We start from the raw sequence: 19,075 nt of genomic DNA on the forward strand, positions 1-19,075 counted from the left end.
GTGACGCATCTGTGGACGAGAACGCGGTTTGCTGACGCGAGAAAAAAAAATGGCTGCTGCCAGGTTAGCCGTTCTTTGCAGGAAAGTGTCAGCCGCCGTGCAGACTTCCAGGTCGTTCATGAGCCCTCAGGTCCCTGCTGGCACAAGGTAAGTGATGTGAGGAGGAGGTGTGGCCCTCTCCAACTTGGGATCTTGTCTGGTTGCTGAGATGCTGAGAGCAGCTCAGCGATGGTAAGGTCGTCGGATGGGCTTGAGCCCGAAGCCAACTCGGGGAGGAATGAGTGACTTGGTACCAGGCGCACACAAGGCGTTTCCCTTCCTGCCTCATGTTGTTGCCACCTGCTGTGAACCGGGCTGTCGGTGGGGTCTGCAGATGCCCGGTACTTGCTGGTTAAAGGTAGGGGCATAGGAGGAGGTCGTTGGGCGGTGGGAGTTGGGGAAAGCTTCAGTGGAGAGCTTTTGGCTTTGGGGCGGAAAGCTGTGTCGAGCTTGGATGGGTAAAGACGAAGGGGCCTTGTTATTCCTGCGATAGGTCACAAAGCTATTGTTCAGTCATGCTGAGTGAATAAATGAAAGTAGCCGCGTAAATGAAAAGCTGCCCTTGCAGGTGGGAGACAGGAACATCCCACACGCGGTGTTCATTATTTCTGCGAAGTCAGGTTGTCTTCTGGTCAGATCCATCATTTTTCACTTTAGGGTATATGTTTCCTCCCCCTTATTGGCTTTTGTCTGTAATGATTTGAATTTTATAAATAGCTGGGTATGTCCGATTTTTTTTTTCACTAAAAGGAAGTAATGTATGTGCTCTTGAGTCCAGCACAATTATTGAGCATCTATTATATTACAGTGTTCCTACATATTACATGTAACTTTAGAGATAAGCAGTAGGTTCTCATTTTGCAGAGGCTCAGAGGTTGTAATTTGAATCCATTGTCTCTTCCATCTAGTTATTCTTTTTCTTTAAAAATTAATTTTAGATTTTTTATTAGAATAAATTATGTTCATTTGCAGACAGTTTGGAAATAGGGTCAGGTATTTTGAAGAAGAAAACAAAAATCAACTCTAATTCTACCACTCAGAGATAAACAGATTTCCTGCCCTTTTTAACTTTGCATATGTACACATATATGTAATCTGTATATATAAAAGCCTGATATGCAAAGTGTCCCCTCAGGAGTTTGACCGACTGGGAGCTCAATTGTTCGCTATGACATGCGCTGACCACCAGGGGGCGGTGTGGAACGAAGGAAGGCCCTGGCTGGCAGCCACTAGGATCCCTACCCATTCACAAATTTCGTGCACTGGGCCTCTAGTTTTAAAATAAAATCAGGACTATATTTACACATATACATTCTTGTGCTCTACCCTTGTTTCCCCAACTTTTTATTTTTCAGAATTTCAGAACAACAGGAAAGTTGTACCAAGAATAACCATATACTCTTTATCTATATTAATCAACCCTTAGCATTTTTATTTAAATATATTTTTATTGATTTTGGAGAGGAAGGAAGAGGGAGAGAGAGACAGACATCAATGATGAGAGCGAATCATTGATTGGCTGCCTCCTGCAAGCCCCCCACTGGAAATAGAGCCCACAAGCCAAGCATGTGCCCTTGACTGGAATCAAATCTGGGACCTTTCAGTTCTCAGGCCGATGCGATACTCCATCCACTGAGTCAAACCGGCTAGGGCAACCTTTAGCATTTTATTACATTTTTTTAATCACTTTATATCCAGGCCTTTTCCCCCCCTGAACTATTTGAGGCATGTCCTAATTGCAAGCATCATGACACTTCAGCATATATCTCATAAGAACAAGAACAATGTTTTTGTTGTTGTTTTTAATTCTCACTCAAGGATATTTTTCCATTGATTTTCAAAGAGAGTGGAAGAGAGAGGGAAAGACAGAGAGAAATATTGATGTGAAAGAAACACATCGATGGTTACCTCTTGCACATGCTCTGACCAGGGCCCAAGCTGGGGAGGAACCTGCAACCCAAGTACATGCCCTTGACCAGAATCAAACCTTGGACCCTTCGGTCTGCAGGCCAACACTCTATCCACTGAGCCAGTAATTCACACACTGAAGAATTTAATACTGATACATACTATTATAGCCCAAATTCAAATGTCCTCAGTTGTCCTGATAATTTTTTTCTTTCTATTTTTTTTTTTATTCAGGGTCCAAACAGCATTCATTTTTTTGCATTAGTTGGCATGTCTCTTTAATCTTTTAAAATCCAGAATGGTTCCTTTTTTTCTTTCATGACATTGACTTCTTTTTTATAAGATCAGTCTTTTTAGAATATCTCTCTATTTGGGTTTGTCTGATTGTTTCCTCATGATTAGATTCAGGTTAATTTTTTTGGTAGGAATGCAACGCTTGTGACATGCTTCACTATTGTATTTTAAATGATTTACCAGGTCATTAAATATTCTTTAAAAACATGATTTTTAAATTGCCGTATAATAGATTGTCATATGGACACATAATAATTTTTTAAACCACTCATGATTGCACATTTACAATATCAACTTTTTAATATCATATATAATGCTTTAATAGATATTTACATTTATCAGTTTCCATCTATGATATTTCTTTAGTTGAAATTTCTAGATGTGGACTTAGTGATTTAGGGAAGAAACATTGGAGCCTCTAAAACATGTTGCAAAATTAACCTTCAGAATAATTTTAACCTACTCATATGCCCACCCGCAGTTTATGAAGGACCTACATGTTACCTTAAAATATAAATATAAATATGTCACCTCTGAAATTATAGGGTAGCAATTGTTTATATATGTTCAATTGCAGGTTTTCTCTTATTCTGTCGCCTAAGAGTATACCAAGTGTCACATCTTTACACCAGTGTAGAATACTTCATACCACATTATCAAGGAAAGGACTGGAAGAATTTTTTGATGACCCAAAGAACTGGGGAGAAGAAAAAGTGAAATCTGGTGAGGTATTTGGGTTGATTGGTATTAAATACATTTTTTGAACCATCCATCATGTTGGGATTATCTATCCAGTTTAGGAATTACTTGGGTGTTTCTTTTCTTTTATTTCCTTTAGGAATGTCTATTAGCGAAAATTAAAAGGACAATAGGATAGAGTTAATTGTTCCTTGGCAGCTTGACAAAAGGTTTAGAAGAGGAGTAGGCTTAAATTTTTTCACTAAATTGATGCTTGGCTTTGTTTTAGATTTTATTTTTAAAAAATAGTGTTTTTTTACTTTATTATAGAGAGAGGAAGAGAGAGAGGAGAAGGAAGGAAAAAGATAGAGACAGAGAGACAGACAGACATAGATTTGTTGTTCCACTTGTTTATGCATTCAGCAGTTGATTCTTGTATGTGGATTGACCAGGGATTGAACCTGCAACTGTGGTGTATTGGGATGACACTTTAACAAAGTGAACTACCTGATCAGGGCTTAAGTTTTATTTTTTAAAGATAATTGAAAATTAATTTATAATGATGTATTTTTACCTTAAACTGTGAAAATACATTCTATAATCATACTAACATTTTTGAATGCTGATGCCAGTCTCATTACTCATATTTTCATGTGTTAGCTAATTTAACCCCACTTTAATTCTAGTTGCATTTTATACTGTAATATAATAAAGCTATAATATATTTTACAGATGAGGAAACTGGTTTAAAAGGTTAATTTGCGAAAGGACACATAGCTAGAAAATTATTTCATGTTATGAATTTATCATTTTAATAGGAGCTGCATGGACCTGTCAGCAGTTAAGGAACAAAAGTAATGAAGATTTACATAAACTTTGGTAAGTATACTGAGTACATGAACATGTAGATCAAGCATGTCAAACTCAAAGACTAACTAACGGGACAAATAAACAAGGTTTAAGTTTATGTGGGCCGCAAAAAAACAAAAGCTTCAATTTTCATAGAAACATAGGTTTATTTCGATAGACACATGCTGAATACAAAGGGCTGAAATAAATGAGTAATAGCTAACATAAAATAATAGAATATTTTAATAAAAATTAATATTTTTTCTTTAACATTAACTTACCAGACACTGAATAACTGCACAAATTAATAAGCGTAATGCAAATAAACCTATTTTTCTTGTTCTCTGAAAGCCAAATATTTCCTGTTACACACACCAAACAAGTCAGTCCAAGACTAATGAGGTGGCAATTGGCTGCTAAATATTCGCTGCTAATATTAGTGGAGAGAGATGGTGCGCTTACACAGAAGGCGTCGAAGGCGCATAAGGGAAATGAGTGCAACACGATTATAGTAATCAGTCATTAGTGAACGTTGTAGTTCATTATTAATATGTATAACAGGATATTGTAAAAATTAAGTTATGAAATTTTTATTAAAACGTTTCTTACATACCGTTATATTGGCTGGGCCACAAAAATATTTGCCCACAGGTCTCGAGTTTGACATGCTTGGTCTCGGTATTGGAAGCAATTTAGTATAACGAGGAGGTATAAACTTTATGTGCCGTAAGAAATTGAGCAAAGTTGTTTGTCTCACAGTACAGTGGATGGTACATAAGGTCATTATAAATTTTATAAATATGACAGGTTAAGTTATATTAAGACAAATGTACCAGAGTTCTCAAGTAGTTGGGAGTTTAGAAATTTTATTGCTACCAGTCATGCTACACCTTTATATTAACAACTAGAGGCCCGGTGCACAAAAATTTGTGCACTCGAAGGGGGGGGTCCCTCAGCCTGGCCTGCGCCCATTCACAGTCCAGGACCCCTTGGGGGATGTCCACTTGTCGACTTAGGCCCACTCCCCGGGGGATCAGGTCTAAGCTTGCAGTCAGACATCCTTCTGGCAGCCAGGGAGCCCTCGGGGGATGTCCGACTAAAGGCTTAGGCCCCCAAGGGATCAGGTCTAAACCGTTAGTTGGACATTCTTAGTGCTGCCACGGAGGTGGGAGAGGCCCCTGCCACCACCACTGCACTGGCCAGCCATGAGCCAGCTTCTGGCTGAGTGGCACTCCCCATATGGAAGTGCACTGACCACCAGCGGGCAGCTCCTGCATTGAGCATCTGCCCCCTGGTGGCCAGTGCGCATCATAGCAACCAGTCATTCTGCCATTCAGTCAATGTGCATATTAGCCTTTTATTATTATTATATAGGTTGTCCCTAGTTTCCCCCTTTTGCCCCCTCTACCCAGCTCTTGCCCCCCCACTTCTCTCTGGCCATCACCATACTGTTGTCTGTGTCCATGGGTTGTGCATATATTTTCTTTGGCTAATCCCTTCTTTAAATTCACTTCTTTAAATTTTTATTTTCAGATAAGTGCTTATAACTGCACTATTATATATTTTCTATTATATCATTTAGAATTAAGATATTTTTAAATTGAACCCTTGTAAATTTTAGCACAATTTAATAAATTATGCTAGAAGCAATTAGATTTTTCATGTAATGCAGATACATTTCAATTAATATTTTATTAACTTTTAATTTTCTAATATTTTAATTTGAAATAATCTCAGACATGTAAAAAGAAACTATAAAATACTACAGCATATTATATGTACCCTTCATCAAATTTATTAGGTGTTAATAATTTAAACATAACCATTATACAACTAACAAAATTGGGAATATATTTTTCTTATAATCTCTTTAATGTTACTTAATCCATTTACTTTGTTTTTGTTAATCTTCACCCAAGGATATTTTTCCACTGAATTTTAGAGAGAGTGAGGGAAAGGGAGAGACACATTGATTGGTTGCCTCCTGCACATGCTTTGATAGGGACTGGGGATCAAGCCAGCAACTGAGGTACATGCCCTTGACTGGAATCGAACCTGGGACCCTTCAGTCCACGGGCTAATGCTCTATCCACTGAGCAAAACAGGCTGCAGTTTAATTCATTTACTTTTCATCTATATATGTCTTTATATTTAAAGTGGGTTTTGTTTTTGATTCACCCTCATAATCTGTCTTGGCTTCTGGGGCTTCTGGGTCCCGCCTTCCTTGCCACCAGGGACCCGATTGGGTCCTGGGCAGCAAGGTGGGGCCAGCTCCTGGGGCTTCTGGGGCTGGGCTGCCTTGCCACTAGGGACCTGCCGATGGGGTCCCGAGCGGCAAGGCGGGGCTGGGCCTGCCCTGGATGGCAGCGTGCTGGCAGTTCGTGCTGTCCTGCCCTACCTGCAGTATGCAAATTAGCTGCCATCTTTGTTGGCGGTTAATTTTCATATTACACTGATTAGCCAATGGAAGGCGTAGCGAAGGTACGGTCAATTACTATGTTTGTCTATTATTAGATAGGAGGATTCCAGTAAGCTAATAAAGTGAAATGGACAAGAGTTGGTCACATTTAGGCCTTCTTCCTCTTTATTATCTTTTGCATGATCTGAAATCTTTAGCTTATTTGCTTTGGAAAACTGTGTTGGAGGGTGCATTTAATTGGGAATTTATGTAGATTTTCAGGCAGTTTCTTCTGATGAATTAGAGTTGAGAGGATTTAAGACAGGGTTGTATTTTTTTAAAATATATTTTATTGATTTTTTTACAGAGAGAAAGTGAGAGGGATAGAGAGTTAGAAACATCGATCAGCTGTCTCCTGCACACCCCTCACTGGGGATGTGCCCGCAACCAAGGTACATGCCCTTGACCGGAATCGAACCTGGGACCCTTCAGTCCACAGGCCGACGCTCTGTCCACTGAGCCAAACCGGTCAGGGCGACAGGGTTGTATTTTTTTTTTTTAACATATTTCTTTATTGACTTCAGAGAGGAAGGGAGAAGGAGAGAGAGATAGAAACATCAATGATGAGAGAGAATCATTGATCGGCTGCCTCCTGCACGCCCCCTACTGGGGATCGAGCCCGCAACCCAGGCATGTGCCCTTGGCCGGAATCGAACCTGGGACCCATTGGTCCACAGGCTGATGCTCTATCCACTGAGCCAAGCCGGCTAGGGCGACAGGGTTGTATTTTAATTGACTATATATATATATATATATATATATATATATATGTAAAATTTTTTTTATTGAGGTATAATTGATGTAACATATTAGTTTCAGGTGTACAATGCAATCATTCAGTATTTGTATATATTGCAAAATGATCATCGCAGTAAGCCTAGGTAACATCCATCACCACACATAGTACAAATCTTTTTTCCTGAGATGAGAACTTTTGTGATCCACTCTGCTAGCTACTTTCAAATACGCAATACAATAGTATTAACTGTAGTCATGTGACTTACTCATTTTATAAGTAGACATTTGTACTTTTTGACCCCCTTCACATATTTTGCCCACCCTCCCACCCCTACATTAAATGACAGTATTTAGCCAAAAATATGTTTTGTTTGGGCTTTACTATATTTTTTAAATTGAGAGATTTCACACAAAAGTAAAGATTTCTGGCTGCTCTTTAATAATCAGACCTGTGATCTGGCAGCACTGGCCGCATGACTACAACTGGCTGGTCCATGCAGCCACTGCTCGGAGCAGTGCATGTCACTCCTCACCCATCCTCTTCTTCCACCAAGCTCACCTCACTGGTAATTGTTATCTGGCTAAGCACCGGGTTGGCATTTAAAGTTTTATCCCCTCCTTACAGGGTTATTTCTCTTTCAGGGCAGATTATAGAGTTATAAAATGCTTGTAAGAACCACAGATATTATAGGTGTATCGTGTGATACAATGAGAAATATCTATTTGGTTTTTGTCCCCATTCACAGACACAGCTCCTAAACCCCTTGATATTTCCTGAGTGATAGGAGTGTCTTTTGTTCAAATTAGGCAACTCTTGGTGAGGGAATGGTGTCTCAGAATGGTCGCTGGGCACCAGGAAGAACAAGGCAGGAGTGAAGGGTGGAGCTTTCAGGCTCACCACCCCCCTTACCTCTGGGAAGGGGTAGAGGTACTGGAGATTGAGTTCAGTCATTAGTGGTCAGTGATTTGGTCTATAGTGCCCACATAATGAAACCTCCATAAAAATCCCTAAGCAGTTGGGTTTGGAGAGCTTGTAGTTTGTTGAACACATGGAGGGGGCATGCCTTGAGAAAGCATAGCAACTCTGCATCTCTTCCATTGGGATGTTCTGAGTTGTATCCTTTGTACTAAACCAGTAATAGTAAGTAAAGTGCTTTCCTGAGTTCTGTGAGCCAGTCTACCAAATTCCTGAACCCAAGGAGGGGGTCGTTGGAACTCCCACTTTATAGCGGGTCAGCCAGATGTGTGGTAGCCCTGGAACTTGCTGCTGGCATCTGAAGTGGGGGACAGTCTTATGGAGTGAGCCCTTAACTCTGTGGAATCTAATGCTAACTCCAGGTCGTGTCAGAGTTGGAGAGGGGTGCTGGGAAAGACAACACATTTGGTATCAAGAGGATGGAAAAGGGGTTAATGGGGGGGGAGGGGGAAGGGCAAAGGGAGAAAAAACTCTCATTTGGTGTCAGTGTTATGTGTAAACCAGCACAGATTTATTATAGACAAATAAGTCTCATTAAAATAAGATGTGTAATATGTGCCTAAAGCATTGTTACTGTGAGTTATTAGTAAAAGGCTAGTTAGGGCTGTTTCAATATTCATCGTGGCTGGCCCTGGCCAGGTAGTTCAGTTGGTTAGAGTGTTGTCCTGATACACCAAGGTTGTGGGTTCAATCCCTGGTCAGGGCACATATAAGAATCAACAAGCAAATGCATAAATAAGAGGAACAACAAATTGATGTTTTTTTTCTCTCTCAAATCAATTTTTTAAACAAATTTCATCATGGAAAAAACCAAACAATCTATCTTCTGCCACATATTGTCTTTTTATTGCATAAAGGACCCCAGTTCCTTTGTCTCCTGTTCAGTGCTCTCCACATTTATTTCCTTTACTTTCCTTCAGCTCTAATTCTTTTTTTTTTTTTTTATTGCTTAAAGTATTACAAAGAGTATTACATATGTCTCCTTTTTTTCCCACCCTTGACAATCCCCTGGCCTCCCCCACCCCCCAGTGTCTTATGTCCATTGGCTATGCTTACATGCATGCATACAAGCCCTTCGGTTGATCTCTTACCCACCCCCCTCCTGCCCTCTCACCCTCCCCGGCCTTGCTGCTGTAGTTTGACAGTCTGTTTGAGGCAGCTCTGCCTCTGTATCTATTATTGTTCATAAGTTTATAATGGTCTTTATTATCCAGAAATGAGTGAGATCATGTGGTATTTTTCCTTCATTGACTGGCATATTTCACTTAGCATAATGCTCTCCAGTTCCATCCATGCTGTTGCAAATGGTAAGAGTTCCTTCCTTTTTAGAGCAGCATAGTATTCCATCGTGTAGATGTACCACAGTTTTCTAATCCATTCATCTACGGATGGGCACTTAGGCTGTTTCCAGATCTTAGCTATGGTGAATTGTGCTGCTATGAACATAGGGGTGCATATATCCTTTCTGACTGGTGTTTCTTGTTTCTTGGGATATATTCCTAGAAGTGGGATCACAGGGTCAAATGGGAGATCCATTTTGAGTTTTTTGAGGAAACTCCATACTGTCTTCCATAGTGGCTGCACCAGTCTGCATTCCCAGCAGCAGTGCACAAGCGTTCCTTTTTCTCCACATCCTCTCCAGCACTTGTCGTTTGTTGATTTGTTGATGATAGCCAGTCTGACAGGTGTGAGATGGTACCTCATTGTTGTTTTGATTTGCATCTCTCGGATGATTAGTGACTTTGAGCATCTTTTCATATGTCTCTTGGCTCTCTGAATGCCCTCTTTTAAAAGGTGTCTATTTAGGTCCTTTGCCCATTTTTTGATTGGATTGTTTATCTTCCTTTTGTTGAGTTGTATGAGTTCCCTATAAATGTTGGAGGTTAAACCCTTATCAGTGATAGCATTGGCAAATATGTTTTCCCACACAGTGGGCTTTCTTGTTGTTTTGTTGATGGTTTCTTTTGCTGTGCAGAAACTTTTTATTTTGATGTAGTCCCATTTGTTTATTTTCTCTTTAGTTTCCAATGCCCTAGTATCTGTATCGGTGAAGAAATTGCTTCGGCATATGTCTGAGATTTTGTCGCCTTTGGATTCTTCTAGTATTTTTATGGTTTCCCGTCGTATATTTAAGTCGTTTATCCATTTTGAGTTTATTTTTGTGTATGGTGTAAGTTGGTGGTCTAGTTTCATTTTCTTGCATGTATCTGTCCAATTTTCCCAACACCATTTACTGAAGAGACTATCTTGACTCCATTGTATGTTCTTGCCTCCTTTGTCAAATATTAATTGAGTGTATTGGTTGGGGCTGATTTCTGGGCTCTCTATTCTATTCCATTGATCTATATGTCTGTTCTTGTGCCAGTACCAGGCAGTTTTGAGAACAGTGGCTTTGTAATACAACTTGATATCTGGTATTGAGATCCCACCTACTTTGTTCTTTCTCAGGATCGCTGCAGCTATTCGGGGCCGTTTTTTATTCCAGATGAATTTTTGGAGAGTTCGTTCTAGGTCTGTGAAATATGCCATTGGTATTTCAGCTCTAATTCTTAATCAAACAGTTATTCACAAAACCTACCCTCACTTCAGCTTGCTACTCAGTAACTTTGATTCAGCTTTGCTTTCCTTTCCAGTCTAACAAATCACATCTCTGTGAAGCTTTTCTTGATCATCTTGTCTAGAAGAAACGTCTCCTCTCTCCCACTTACTCCTCTGGTACTTGTCTGTATCACTCATACACCACATCACATTGCAGCTCCTGAGGCCGCCTGGTGGAATAAAAATAGAGAAGGTTTTGCACACGGGGAGCCCAGGATTTGAAGCTTGAATTAGTCATGTGCTCGAGAATACCCTGGTTCTCTCAGCCTTGGTTTCTTCATTTAGAAAGTGGCCATAATAACCACAAAGGGTAGTTGTAAGAATTAAATGAAAATTATGTAACGTGTGTAACACAGTGCTTAGCATTAACAGGCACTGACTGGATCATTTATCTTTCATCTCTCCACTTGGAATATAGGGGTTATGTTTTATGCTTTTTTGTAACTCTCTTGGCACTTAATACAATATGTGATGCAGGGAAAATTTATTGAACAAATGAGTAAGAGTAGATATAGCTCTGTTTAAAGGATTATTCCTTGTAATGATATTCTGTATATCGAGATTTCTAAAAGACTTTTGAGAACAGATCATTAATTTTTATGTCAAAAATCACAACTTTAGCCTTGGCCAGCGTGGCTTGGAATGTCGTCCTATACACTGAGGGGTGACAGGTTCGATTCCCCAGTCAGAGTACATATCCAGGTTTTGGGTTCGATCCCTGGTTGGGGCGTGTGTGGGAAGCAGTTGATCAATGTTTCTCACAGTCATGTTTCTCTCTCTCTCTCTCTCTCTCTCCCTCCCTTCCTCTCTCTAAGATCAATAAAATAAAAATAAAAAAATTTTAAATTGCAACTTTATTAATGTTGTCACAAAATAGCATTACAAGCTCTGTGTTTTGATATAGGTATGTCCTACTGAAAGAAAGAAACATGCTCCTAACTCTAGAGCAGGAGGCCAAGCGGCAGATACTACCAATGCCAAGCCCGGAGCGGCTAGAAAAAGTAAGGCTGTGGGAGGCTGGCTGTTCTGTGGGGTAAAATTAACAGGAGTGAGTGAATGATTCCTATATTTCCTGTCAAATACATGTTTTCTATTTCTGCTTGATGTTTAGTTAATATACAGAGTTGTATAACCATCACTACTGCCTAATTTTAGAACATTTCCATCACCTCAAATGGAATCTTGTGCCCATCTGCAGTCACTTCCCATTCCTCCCTACAACTCGCAACGTATGGGTGGACATGTGCTTGTATTTCTCTTGGGTAGATACCTAGGGGTGAAATTGCAGGAGATTTTGATGGAATGGCTCTTGGACAAAAATATTCATAGGTTTTCTGTGGCATAATCTTTATATGTTCTCTTTCTTTGGAATTCTGTTGTAGGTGATTGAAATTATATCTTTCTGTTCTCTTCTCAGGTAATAGAATCCATGGATGCACTCGATAAAGTTGTCCAGGAACGAGAAGATGCCCTAAGGCTCCTTCAGACGGGTCAAGAAAAACCTAGACCTGGTGCCTGGAGAAAAGACATCTTTGGAAGAATCATCTGGTACATAGTTGACATTGTGGCTTTTCTAAGACGAGAGTGGAAGTCCCTTGCTGCTTCCCCTGTCCAATATCTCACTGTATAAGGTGTATTAGCTATATTAGAGATATATCTAATATAAACAGAGGTCCCAAAACCGCTTTAGAGCTACAGAATATGAATGAGGGTAGATTTATCTAGTAGTCCAGGCATCCCATTCTCATAATTCAGTTATCTAAAGGTGCTTTATCACAGCGGTTCTTAATCTTCTTCTGTGAATCAAATGATCTTTGGAGGATTTGATGACAGTTATAGATCCTTTTCCCAGAAAAATGTATAGTGTATATGTAATTCAGAGGGTGATAAATGCCATGAAGCTAATTTTAGGACACAAGCCTGTCCTCTTTATTCATTGAGAACCTAGGCTTATTGAAAAGAAGTTTTTGAGGAATAAGGCCACATGAGCCAGGATAAGCCCTAGAACAGTGGTTCTCAACCTTCCTAATGCCGTGACCCTTTAATACAGTTCCTCATGTTGTGGTGACCCCCAATTTCATTGTTACAAATTGAACATAATTAAAGCATAGTGATTAATCACAAAAACAATATGTAATTATATATGTATTTTCCGATGGTCTTAGGCAACCCCTGTGAAAAGGTCGTTCGACCCCCAGGTTGAGAACCGCTGCCCTAGAACAAGTTATGAAACAGTTTAATCTTGTCTCCTAAGTCTGGTTCCCAAAGTCCTACCAGACCTTGGGAAAAGATCTGATAATAAACATTTATACTGAGATGGAAATAATTGAAAAGACCCAGTGTGTTCTCTCTCTGCCAGGGGTTTGAGCTGCCAAAAGGAAACATTGTTAATAGAATTTTAAACATTGGCCAGCAAAATGGAGAAGGCATTTTGGGTGGTTGAAATTACATTACATAATGTTGCTTACTCATTAGATGAGTTCTTTAATGGAGTTTGGGGTAATGGAGCTGCCTGGGGCCACATTTAGGAGAGTAGCTGTGCAATCTTAACCATGTAATCCAGTGCAGAAAAGAGATAAATTGCTAAAACATCTAACCAAATACTCTGAAGTATTTTATTTTCTACTAATTCTTATTTGGATTAATCCAGTTTTGGTCAGTTTGGAAAGGGTGGGAATGCGGAGAGAATCTGTGTCAATTTTAGAATCTCTAAGAGTGTTATTCTCTTCAAGGGTTTTTTATTTTGCTTTCAATTTATTGACAACATATTTAGTCCAAAGAAAGCTAAAACTGTGTCGGTTTGCAAATGTATTAAATGTTTTCTGTAAGGCGATACCTTCTTGCTTTCTTTGCAGGCACAAGTTCAAACAGTGGCCTATACCTTGGTACCTAAATAAAAGGTACAACAGGAAACGATTCTTTGCAATGCCCTATGTGGAACATTTTGACAGGTGAGCACAAGCGCCCTTACTAATGAAACATCCTTACATCAGATGACATGTCTTACATAAATAAGTATATATTCATTGTGGAAAAAATAGAAAAATCAGGTAAAAAAAAAAAATTAAAGTTTTGTATAATCTCACCATCCAGAAATAGTCTTCTATTAACTTTCTAGTGTAGCGGTTGCCAACCGGTGGTCCGTGAGGTCCAAAAGGTTGGCGACCACTGGTTTAAGGAAACCTTTGGAGCAGTGGTCACCAATTGGTGGTCTGAGGACCACTGGTGGTCCACGAGGTCTGAAAGGTTGGCAACCACTGTTCTAGTGTATATCTTTTAAAAGTTTTATTGCCTTTCTATTCTTCAGTCTATATGTAAGTAAATGGTTAAATCTTTCTATAATGTTAAAAGGAAGGTCCAGATACTTTAGTTGCATAAAATGTGAGCTAATGTTATTGCAAGGTTGATGAAACCCCAGAACTTCTATTGGAAGGGAGAATTGCAGGTTTGTGGTTTCCAGGGAAAGGGTGCCACTCAACTCCCTAACTGTGGCTACCAAAAAAGCACAAGAATGTGGAAACTACAGAGTTACTGGCTAAAGTTGCTCGAGTTCAGAATTCAAGGCAGGAAAGCAGCTGGAAATTTAAGGGGAGATCCTAGCAGCACAAGAACCACAGCTTTTAAGAACTGCCTTACATAGCATGTCCAACTTTCAGCAAGATTTCTTTAAACACTGACTTTCTCCCCCAAAAACTTGTTTCCATATCCAAAAATAAAAAACTATAAAAAATAATTTAAATAGGAATGAAATACATATTTAAACTGATCTTAAAGGTATTTTAGTATGCTTTAGAATCACAGTTTAAAATGTATCTACCCCACCAAACCAGCTACCTTTCTTTATTTCTAGTTTTATCTATTGTGGTGGTGGTGTGATTTATAGTAAGAAATATGTGTTTACCTTGTCCCTGTTTCTGTCTCAGAGCTCCTAAACCCATTTCTTAATGCCAGAAAAATAGAAAGAGAATGTCTTTTGTTAATGTTAATGATGCCTTTTGGAAGCCACTCAAGGTTGGGGCCTGGCTGCCAGGGAAACCAACCTTGACTAGATGATTGAAACTTTCAATTCCAGCCCCTGATTTCTGGGGAAGGGAGAGGGGCGGAGGTTGAATCAATTGCCAGTGGTCAATAATTTCACCAGTAGTGCCTATGTGATGTTGCCTCCATAAAAAGAAAATACCAAAAGGACAGGGTTTGGAGAGTTGGTTTGGTGAGCAGATGGAGATTTGGGGAGAGTGGTGGCTGGAGGGAGAGGCCATGGAAATGCCACCCTTTCCCCCAAACCTTGTGCTATGCATGTCATTTGACAGTCTGTTCCTGAGTGATATCCTTTTATAACAAATCAGCTGGTGAGTAAACAGGTTTCCTTAGTTCTGTGATCTGTTCTAGCCAGTCAGTTAAGAAGTACAGGTAACAACTTGGATTTGTGACTGGTGTTTGAAGTCCGAGGAGGGAGTCGTTGGAAGTGTAGGTGACAACCTCTGGCACCATCCCTGGGTAGGTAGTATGAGAATTGAGTCGAATTCTCCACACACTGGTGGTGTCTGACCATTGCTTGTTGGTGGTGTGGGAAACCCCACCACCAGTGAAATTAGGTCCAAAACCCGTTTATCTACAGTAGAGGCCTGGTGCATGAAATTTGTGCACTCAGGGAGGAGGGGTCCCTTAGCCTGGCCTATGACCTCTCACAGTCTGGGAGCCCTCGGGGGATGTCCGACTGATGGCTTCGGCCTGCTCCCCGGGGGGATTGGGCCTAAGCTGGCAGTCAGAGATCCCTCTGGCAGCCCAGGAGCCCTGGGGGATGTCTACTTGCCATCAGGGAGCAGGCCTAAGCTGCAGTCGGACATCCTTAGTGCTGCTGAGGAGGCAGGAGAGGCTCCCACCACCACCGCTGTACTGGCAGCCATCAGCCTGGCTTGTGGCTGAGCAGAGCCACCCCCTGTGGGAGCACATTGACCACCAGAGGGCAGCTCCTGCATCGAGTATCTGCCCCCTGGTGGTCAGTGTGTGTCGTAGTGACCAGTCGTTCTGCTTGTAGGGTCAGTTTGCATATTACCCTTTTATTATATAGGATAGAGGCCTGGTGCATGGGTTGGGGCTGGCTGGTTTGCCCTGAAGGGTGATCCGGATTAGGGTGGGGGTCCCGCTGGGGGGCCTGGGCAGCCTGGGTGAGGGGCTGATGGCTGTTTGCAGGCTGGTCAAGCCTCCCCCAGTGGGGACCCTCACCCCATGGAGGTTTGGCCAGCCTGGGTGAGGGGCCGATGGCTGTTTTCAGGCTGGTCACACACCCTTTAGGATGGGGGGTTCCCACTGGGGTGCCTGGCCAGTCTGGGTGAGGGGCTGAGGGCCGTTTTCAGACTGGCCAAGCCTCCCCGGCGACAGAAGCTCCCAGCCTCTCCTTTTATTCTTTTTTTTAATTTTTTTATTCTTGGATTTATTTACCTTCTATAATTGAAACTTGGTAGCCTTGAGAGGAGCTCGGAGCCGGCCAGGTAGGGCCTGAGGGAAGCTTGGCTTCCTTCATCGCTAGGGGCAACCCAGCCTCATGCTCGCTCTAGCTCTGTGGCTGGCTGAAAGCAGATGTCTTTGGTTTATTTACCTTTTATAATTGAAACTTGGTTGCTTTGAGTGGAGCTCAGAGCCAGGCCATGGCAGGCGGGAAGCTTGGCTTCCTCCATCATTGGGGCAACCAAGCCTCCTGCTTGCTCCAGCTCCATGGCTGCCAGCCGCCATCTTGGTTGGGTTAATGTGCATATAGTCTCTCTGATTGGCTGGTGGGCATGGCTTAAGGCATAGTGAAGGTATGGTCAATTTGCATGTTTGTCTTTTATTAGTGTAGATACCCATTCTAAGTCAATACTAAATGTCATTCATCTTTTTCATCACCGGTGCTCTAGATTGTCAGTCCTTGATTTAATTTTTCTTGCAGAATGTCTCCAGGATCTGCCTTTCCTCCTCCCACTCTCTCTGCCCTAGTGCAGTCCCTCTTTATCAAGTTGAATTGTTGGACACCTTTCTTGCTTGAGTCTGTTCAGATATTGCTTCCATTCAGACTAATTTTCCTTACACCGTTTTATCACATCATTGCTTTTGAGACCTTAAAACTGTAGTTTCTTATCTACAGGATAAAATCCAAACCTCTTTTCACCCAGTGTTCCCACAGTTCAGTCTTAGTACTTACCCTGCACCAGTCAGACCTTTTTTCTGGTTTCCTAAACATAACTTGTTCGTTTTCTTTTGCTGCTTCTTCCTGTTCCTACAGCTTTGAAGTCTCTCCATCTATGCACATTTTAAGACCCAGTTCAGATGCTAAGTGATTGAAAATAATCTTAACTGCACTGGTTGTTTTTTTTGCCAAGCCTAATGTTTTCCCATTTGATCTTTCCACCCTTAGTCATGTAAGGAGAAGCTATAAATAATGACTTTTATTTTATTTTATTTTTTTTTTATTCAATTTCTTTATTGATTTTAGAGGAAGGGAAAAGGAGAGATAGAAACATCAGTGATGAGAGAGAATCATTGATTGGCTGCCTACTGCACACCCCCTACTGGGGATTGAGCCCGCAACCCAGGCATGTGCCCTTGGCCGGAATGGAACCTGGGACCCCTCAGTCCTCAGGCTGATGCTCTATCCACTGAGCCAAGCCGGCTAGGGCAATAATATGACTTTTAACCAGTTAACTGCCACGCATCCAAAATGGAAACCTCCCCATTTCTTCCATGTGCACTGGAATATTTACAAATTTGTTACCATAATTTTCTTTACAAACCCAGAGATGTCACTAACAAGTCTGATTTTAAAATTGGGCAATGAATTGATATGTGAGGTTTGCAGCTATAGATGCGCGTGGTGTGTGGAGAAGGTCCGCCGCTTGCGTCTATAGACGCTTATGGAGTACAAAGGGTTAAAACAATGTATGAGAAATTATGAATCCAGTGTTACTCTTATAGGCTTTATACTCATTATTCTCTTTTCGAAAGTACCTTTTTTAGTCTTCAAAGCATGTACTGTAATCTCTCAAATATTCTTAAGAATAACCTTTATTCTTCCAGATATGGTTATTATAAGTGGCCAAAATTTAGTTGGAGCAAAGATTAATGAATAGAAGGGTAATCTGATTTCAACCTTCTTTAATCTTACATTTACATTATATTTAATTTACAAGGTAGCTTATATGATGTGTTTGTTTTTTGTCGTCTTCTCCCAAGTGTAACCCTTATCTCCAATTTCTGTGACCTCTACCATAGCACTGGCATATTAGTTATTCAGTACTTGTTTCTGTATTAAATTTTAGCTTCAGTGCTGTAGAGGCTTGGCATCCATAAACTTACCATTTATAGTTTTGACAATTCCTACGTGACCCTAGAGTCAACATAATATAGTTGAGGTACAAAATGCCTCATGCCCTGGGATGCTGATGGGTACAAGCAATCTCACTTAAGAGTGGTGACTCTAAGCATCATCTCTAGACATGGCTTTATTCTCTCTGTTGTAGGAGAAAGGATATGCTAGACTGAGTGCTATTCGAAATTAGGGAATTCCCAAAAGTCTCAGGATGTAAAAAATCGGATGTAGTCAGTAAAATTGTAGTGATTTTAAATAAGGTAGAAAGATAGATCATTCTTTTACAGGGTCAGAAGATCTGTTCATTCTAGGCAGGAAATAAGGAGAATTGCTGCAGGGTTATAGATGCTTTTGATTTCACATTTATCTTTGACCTGTAGGTTTATAGTGATTGTTCCAGTTTTATAATATACATGACACACCTAATATTGAAACTGTCAGGATTCAGGCTTTAAGTAATTGATTTGGACATAGTTTGACAGTATTGACTAACAGAGAAAGATTTCTGTATAATTTGCTGTTACTTTTATTCTAGACTGAAACGAGAGAAACACGCCCGGATCCAAATAAGGAAGAGAAATTTAGAGAAAAAGAAAGCAAAACTTCTTCAGGAAAAGTTTCCACATCTTTCTGAAGCCCAGAAGTCAAGTCTTGTCCAAGATGTCTGAACTCTTAATTTACCAATTTGTTTTTCTTACATAAACAATATGTATACGAAAGTAACTATATGTCAAGTGGTTTATAAAGAAACCATATTTTAGTCAAATGACTAGCAACTGTTTTAAGTGTTAATATGGCCTGCTAATTTTGGAAGTAGTCATGCTTCTATCAAATTTTTAAAAAATCAGGTATCAAGTTCAGGTTCCATTTCCATTTTATAAATTACTAGTGGCCTGGTGCACGGAATTGTGCCCTTTGAATGGAAATTAATTAGAAGAAAGATTTGTGTGGTAATTATGTTACTGCAAAAAATTACATGTCAAAATAGTGTATATAATATCCTATATAATCCTATATAAAAAAGAGCTAATATGCTAATTAGACCGGACAGCAGAATGACCATCCGGACACAGCTGGGGCTGCGAGGGCTGAGCCCCTTGCAAGAATCTCGTGCATCGGGGCTCTAGTAGTAGTATAAAATTAAAACACGTGTGCAATTGGTGCCAGCGAGAGCTTTATATGAATCACGCAT

At 40.5% G+C, this 19,075-nt stretch overlaps 1 protein-coding gene across 4 annotated transcripts; it reads left to right on the forward strand.

The window, feature by feature from the left end:
* Positions 1-18: 18 nt before the first annotated feature.
* MRPL47 (mitochondrial ribosomal protein L47) lies at positions 19-18,664 on the forward strand. Of its 4 annotated transcripts, XM_036351817.1 has the most exons (8): positions 23-147; positions 2,819-2,964; positions 3,738-3,798; positions 10,389-10,451; positions 11,443-11,539; positions 11,956-12,086; positions 13,394-13,489; positions 18,419-18,664. In XM_036351817.1, the coding sequence occupies exons 1-8, from the start codon at positions 50-52 to the stop codon at positions 18,549-18,551; spliced, it is 825 nt and encodes a 274-aa protein (XP_036207710.1). In that variant the 5' UTR covers positions 23-49; the 3' UTR covers positions 18,552-18,664. The 4 variants fall into 4 exon arrangements, with proteins under 4 accessions (XP_036207713.1, XP_036207710.1, XP_036207711.1 ...); XM_036351818.1 differs by lacking the exon at positions 10,389-10,451; XM_036351819.1 differs by lacking the exons at positions 23-147; positions 10,389-10,451 and adding an exon at positions 161-397.
* Positions 18,665-19,075: the final 411 nt, after the last annotated feature.

Source organism: Myotis myotis, unplaced genomic scaffold (genome assembly GCF_014108235.1).
Source record: "Myotis myotis isolate mMyoMyo1 unplaced genomic scaffold, mMyoMyo1.p scaffold_m19_p_2, whole genome shotgun sequence".
NCBI lineage: Eukaryota > Metazoa > Chordata > Mammalia > Chiroptera > Vespertilionidae > Myotis > Myotis myotis.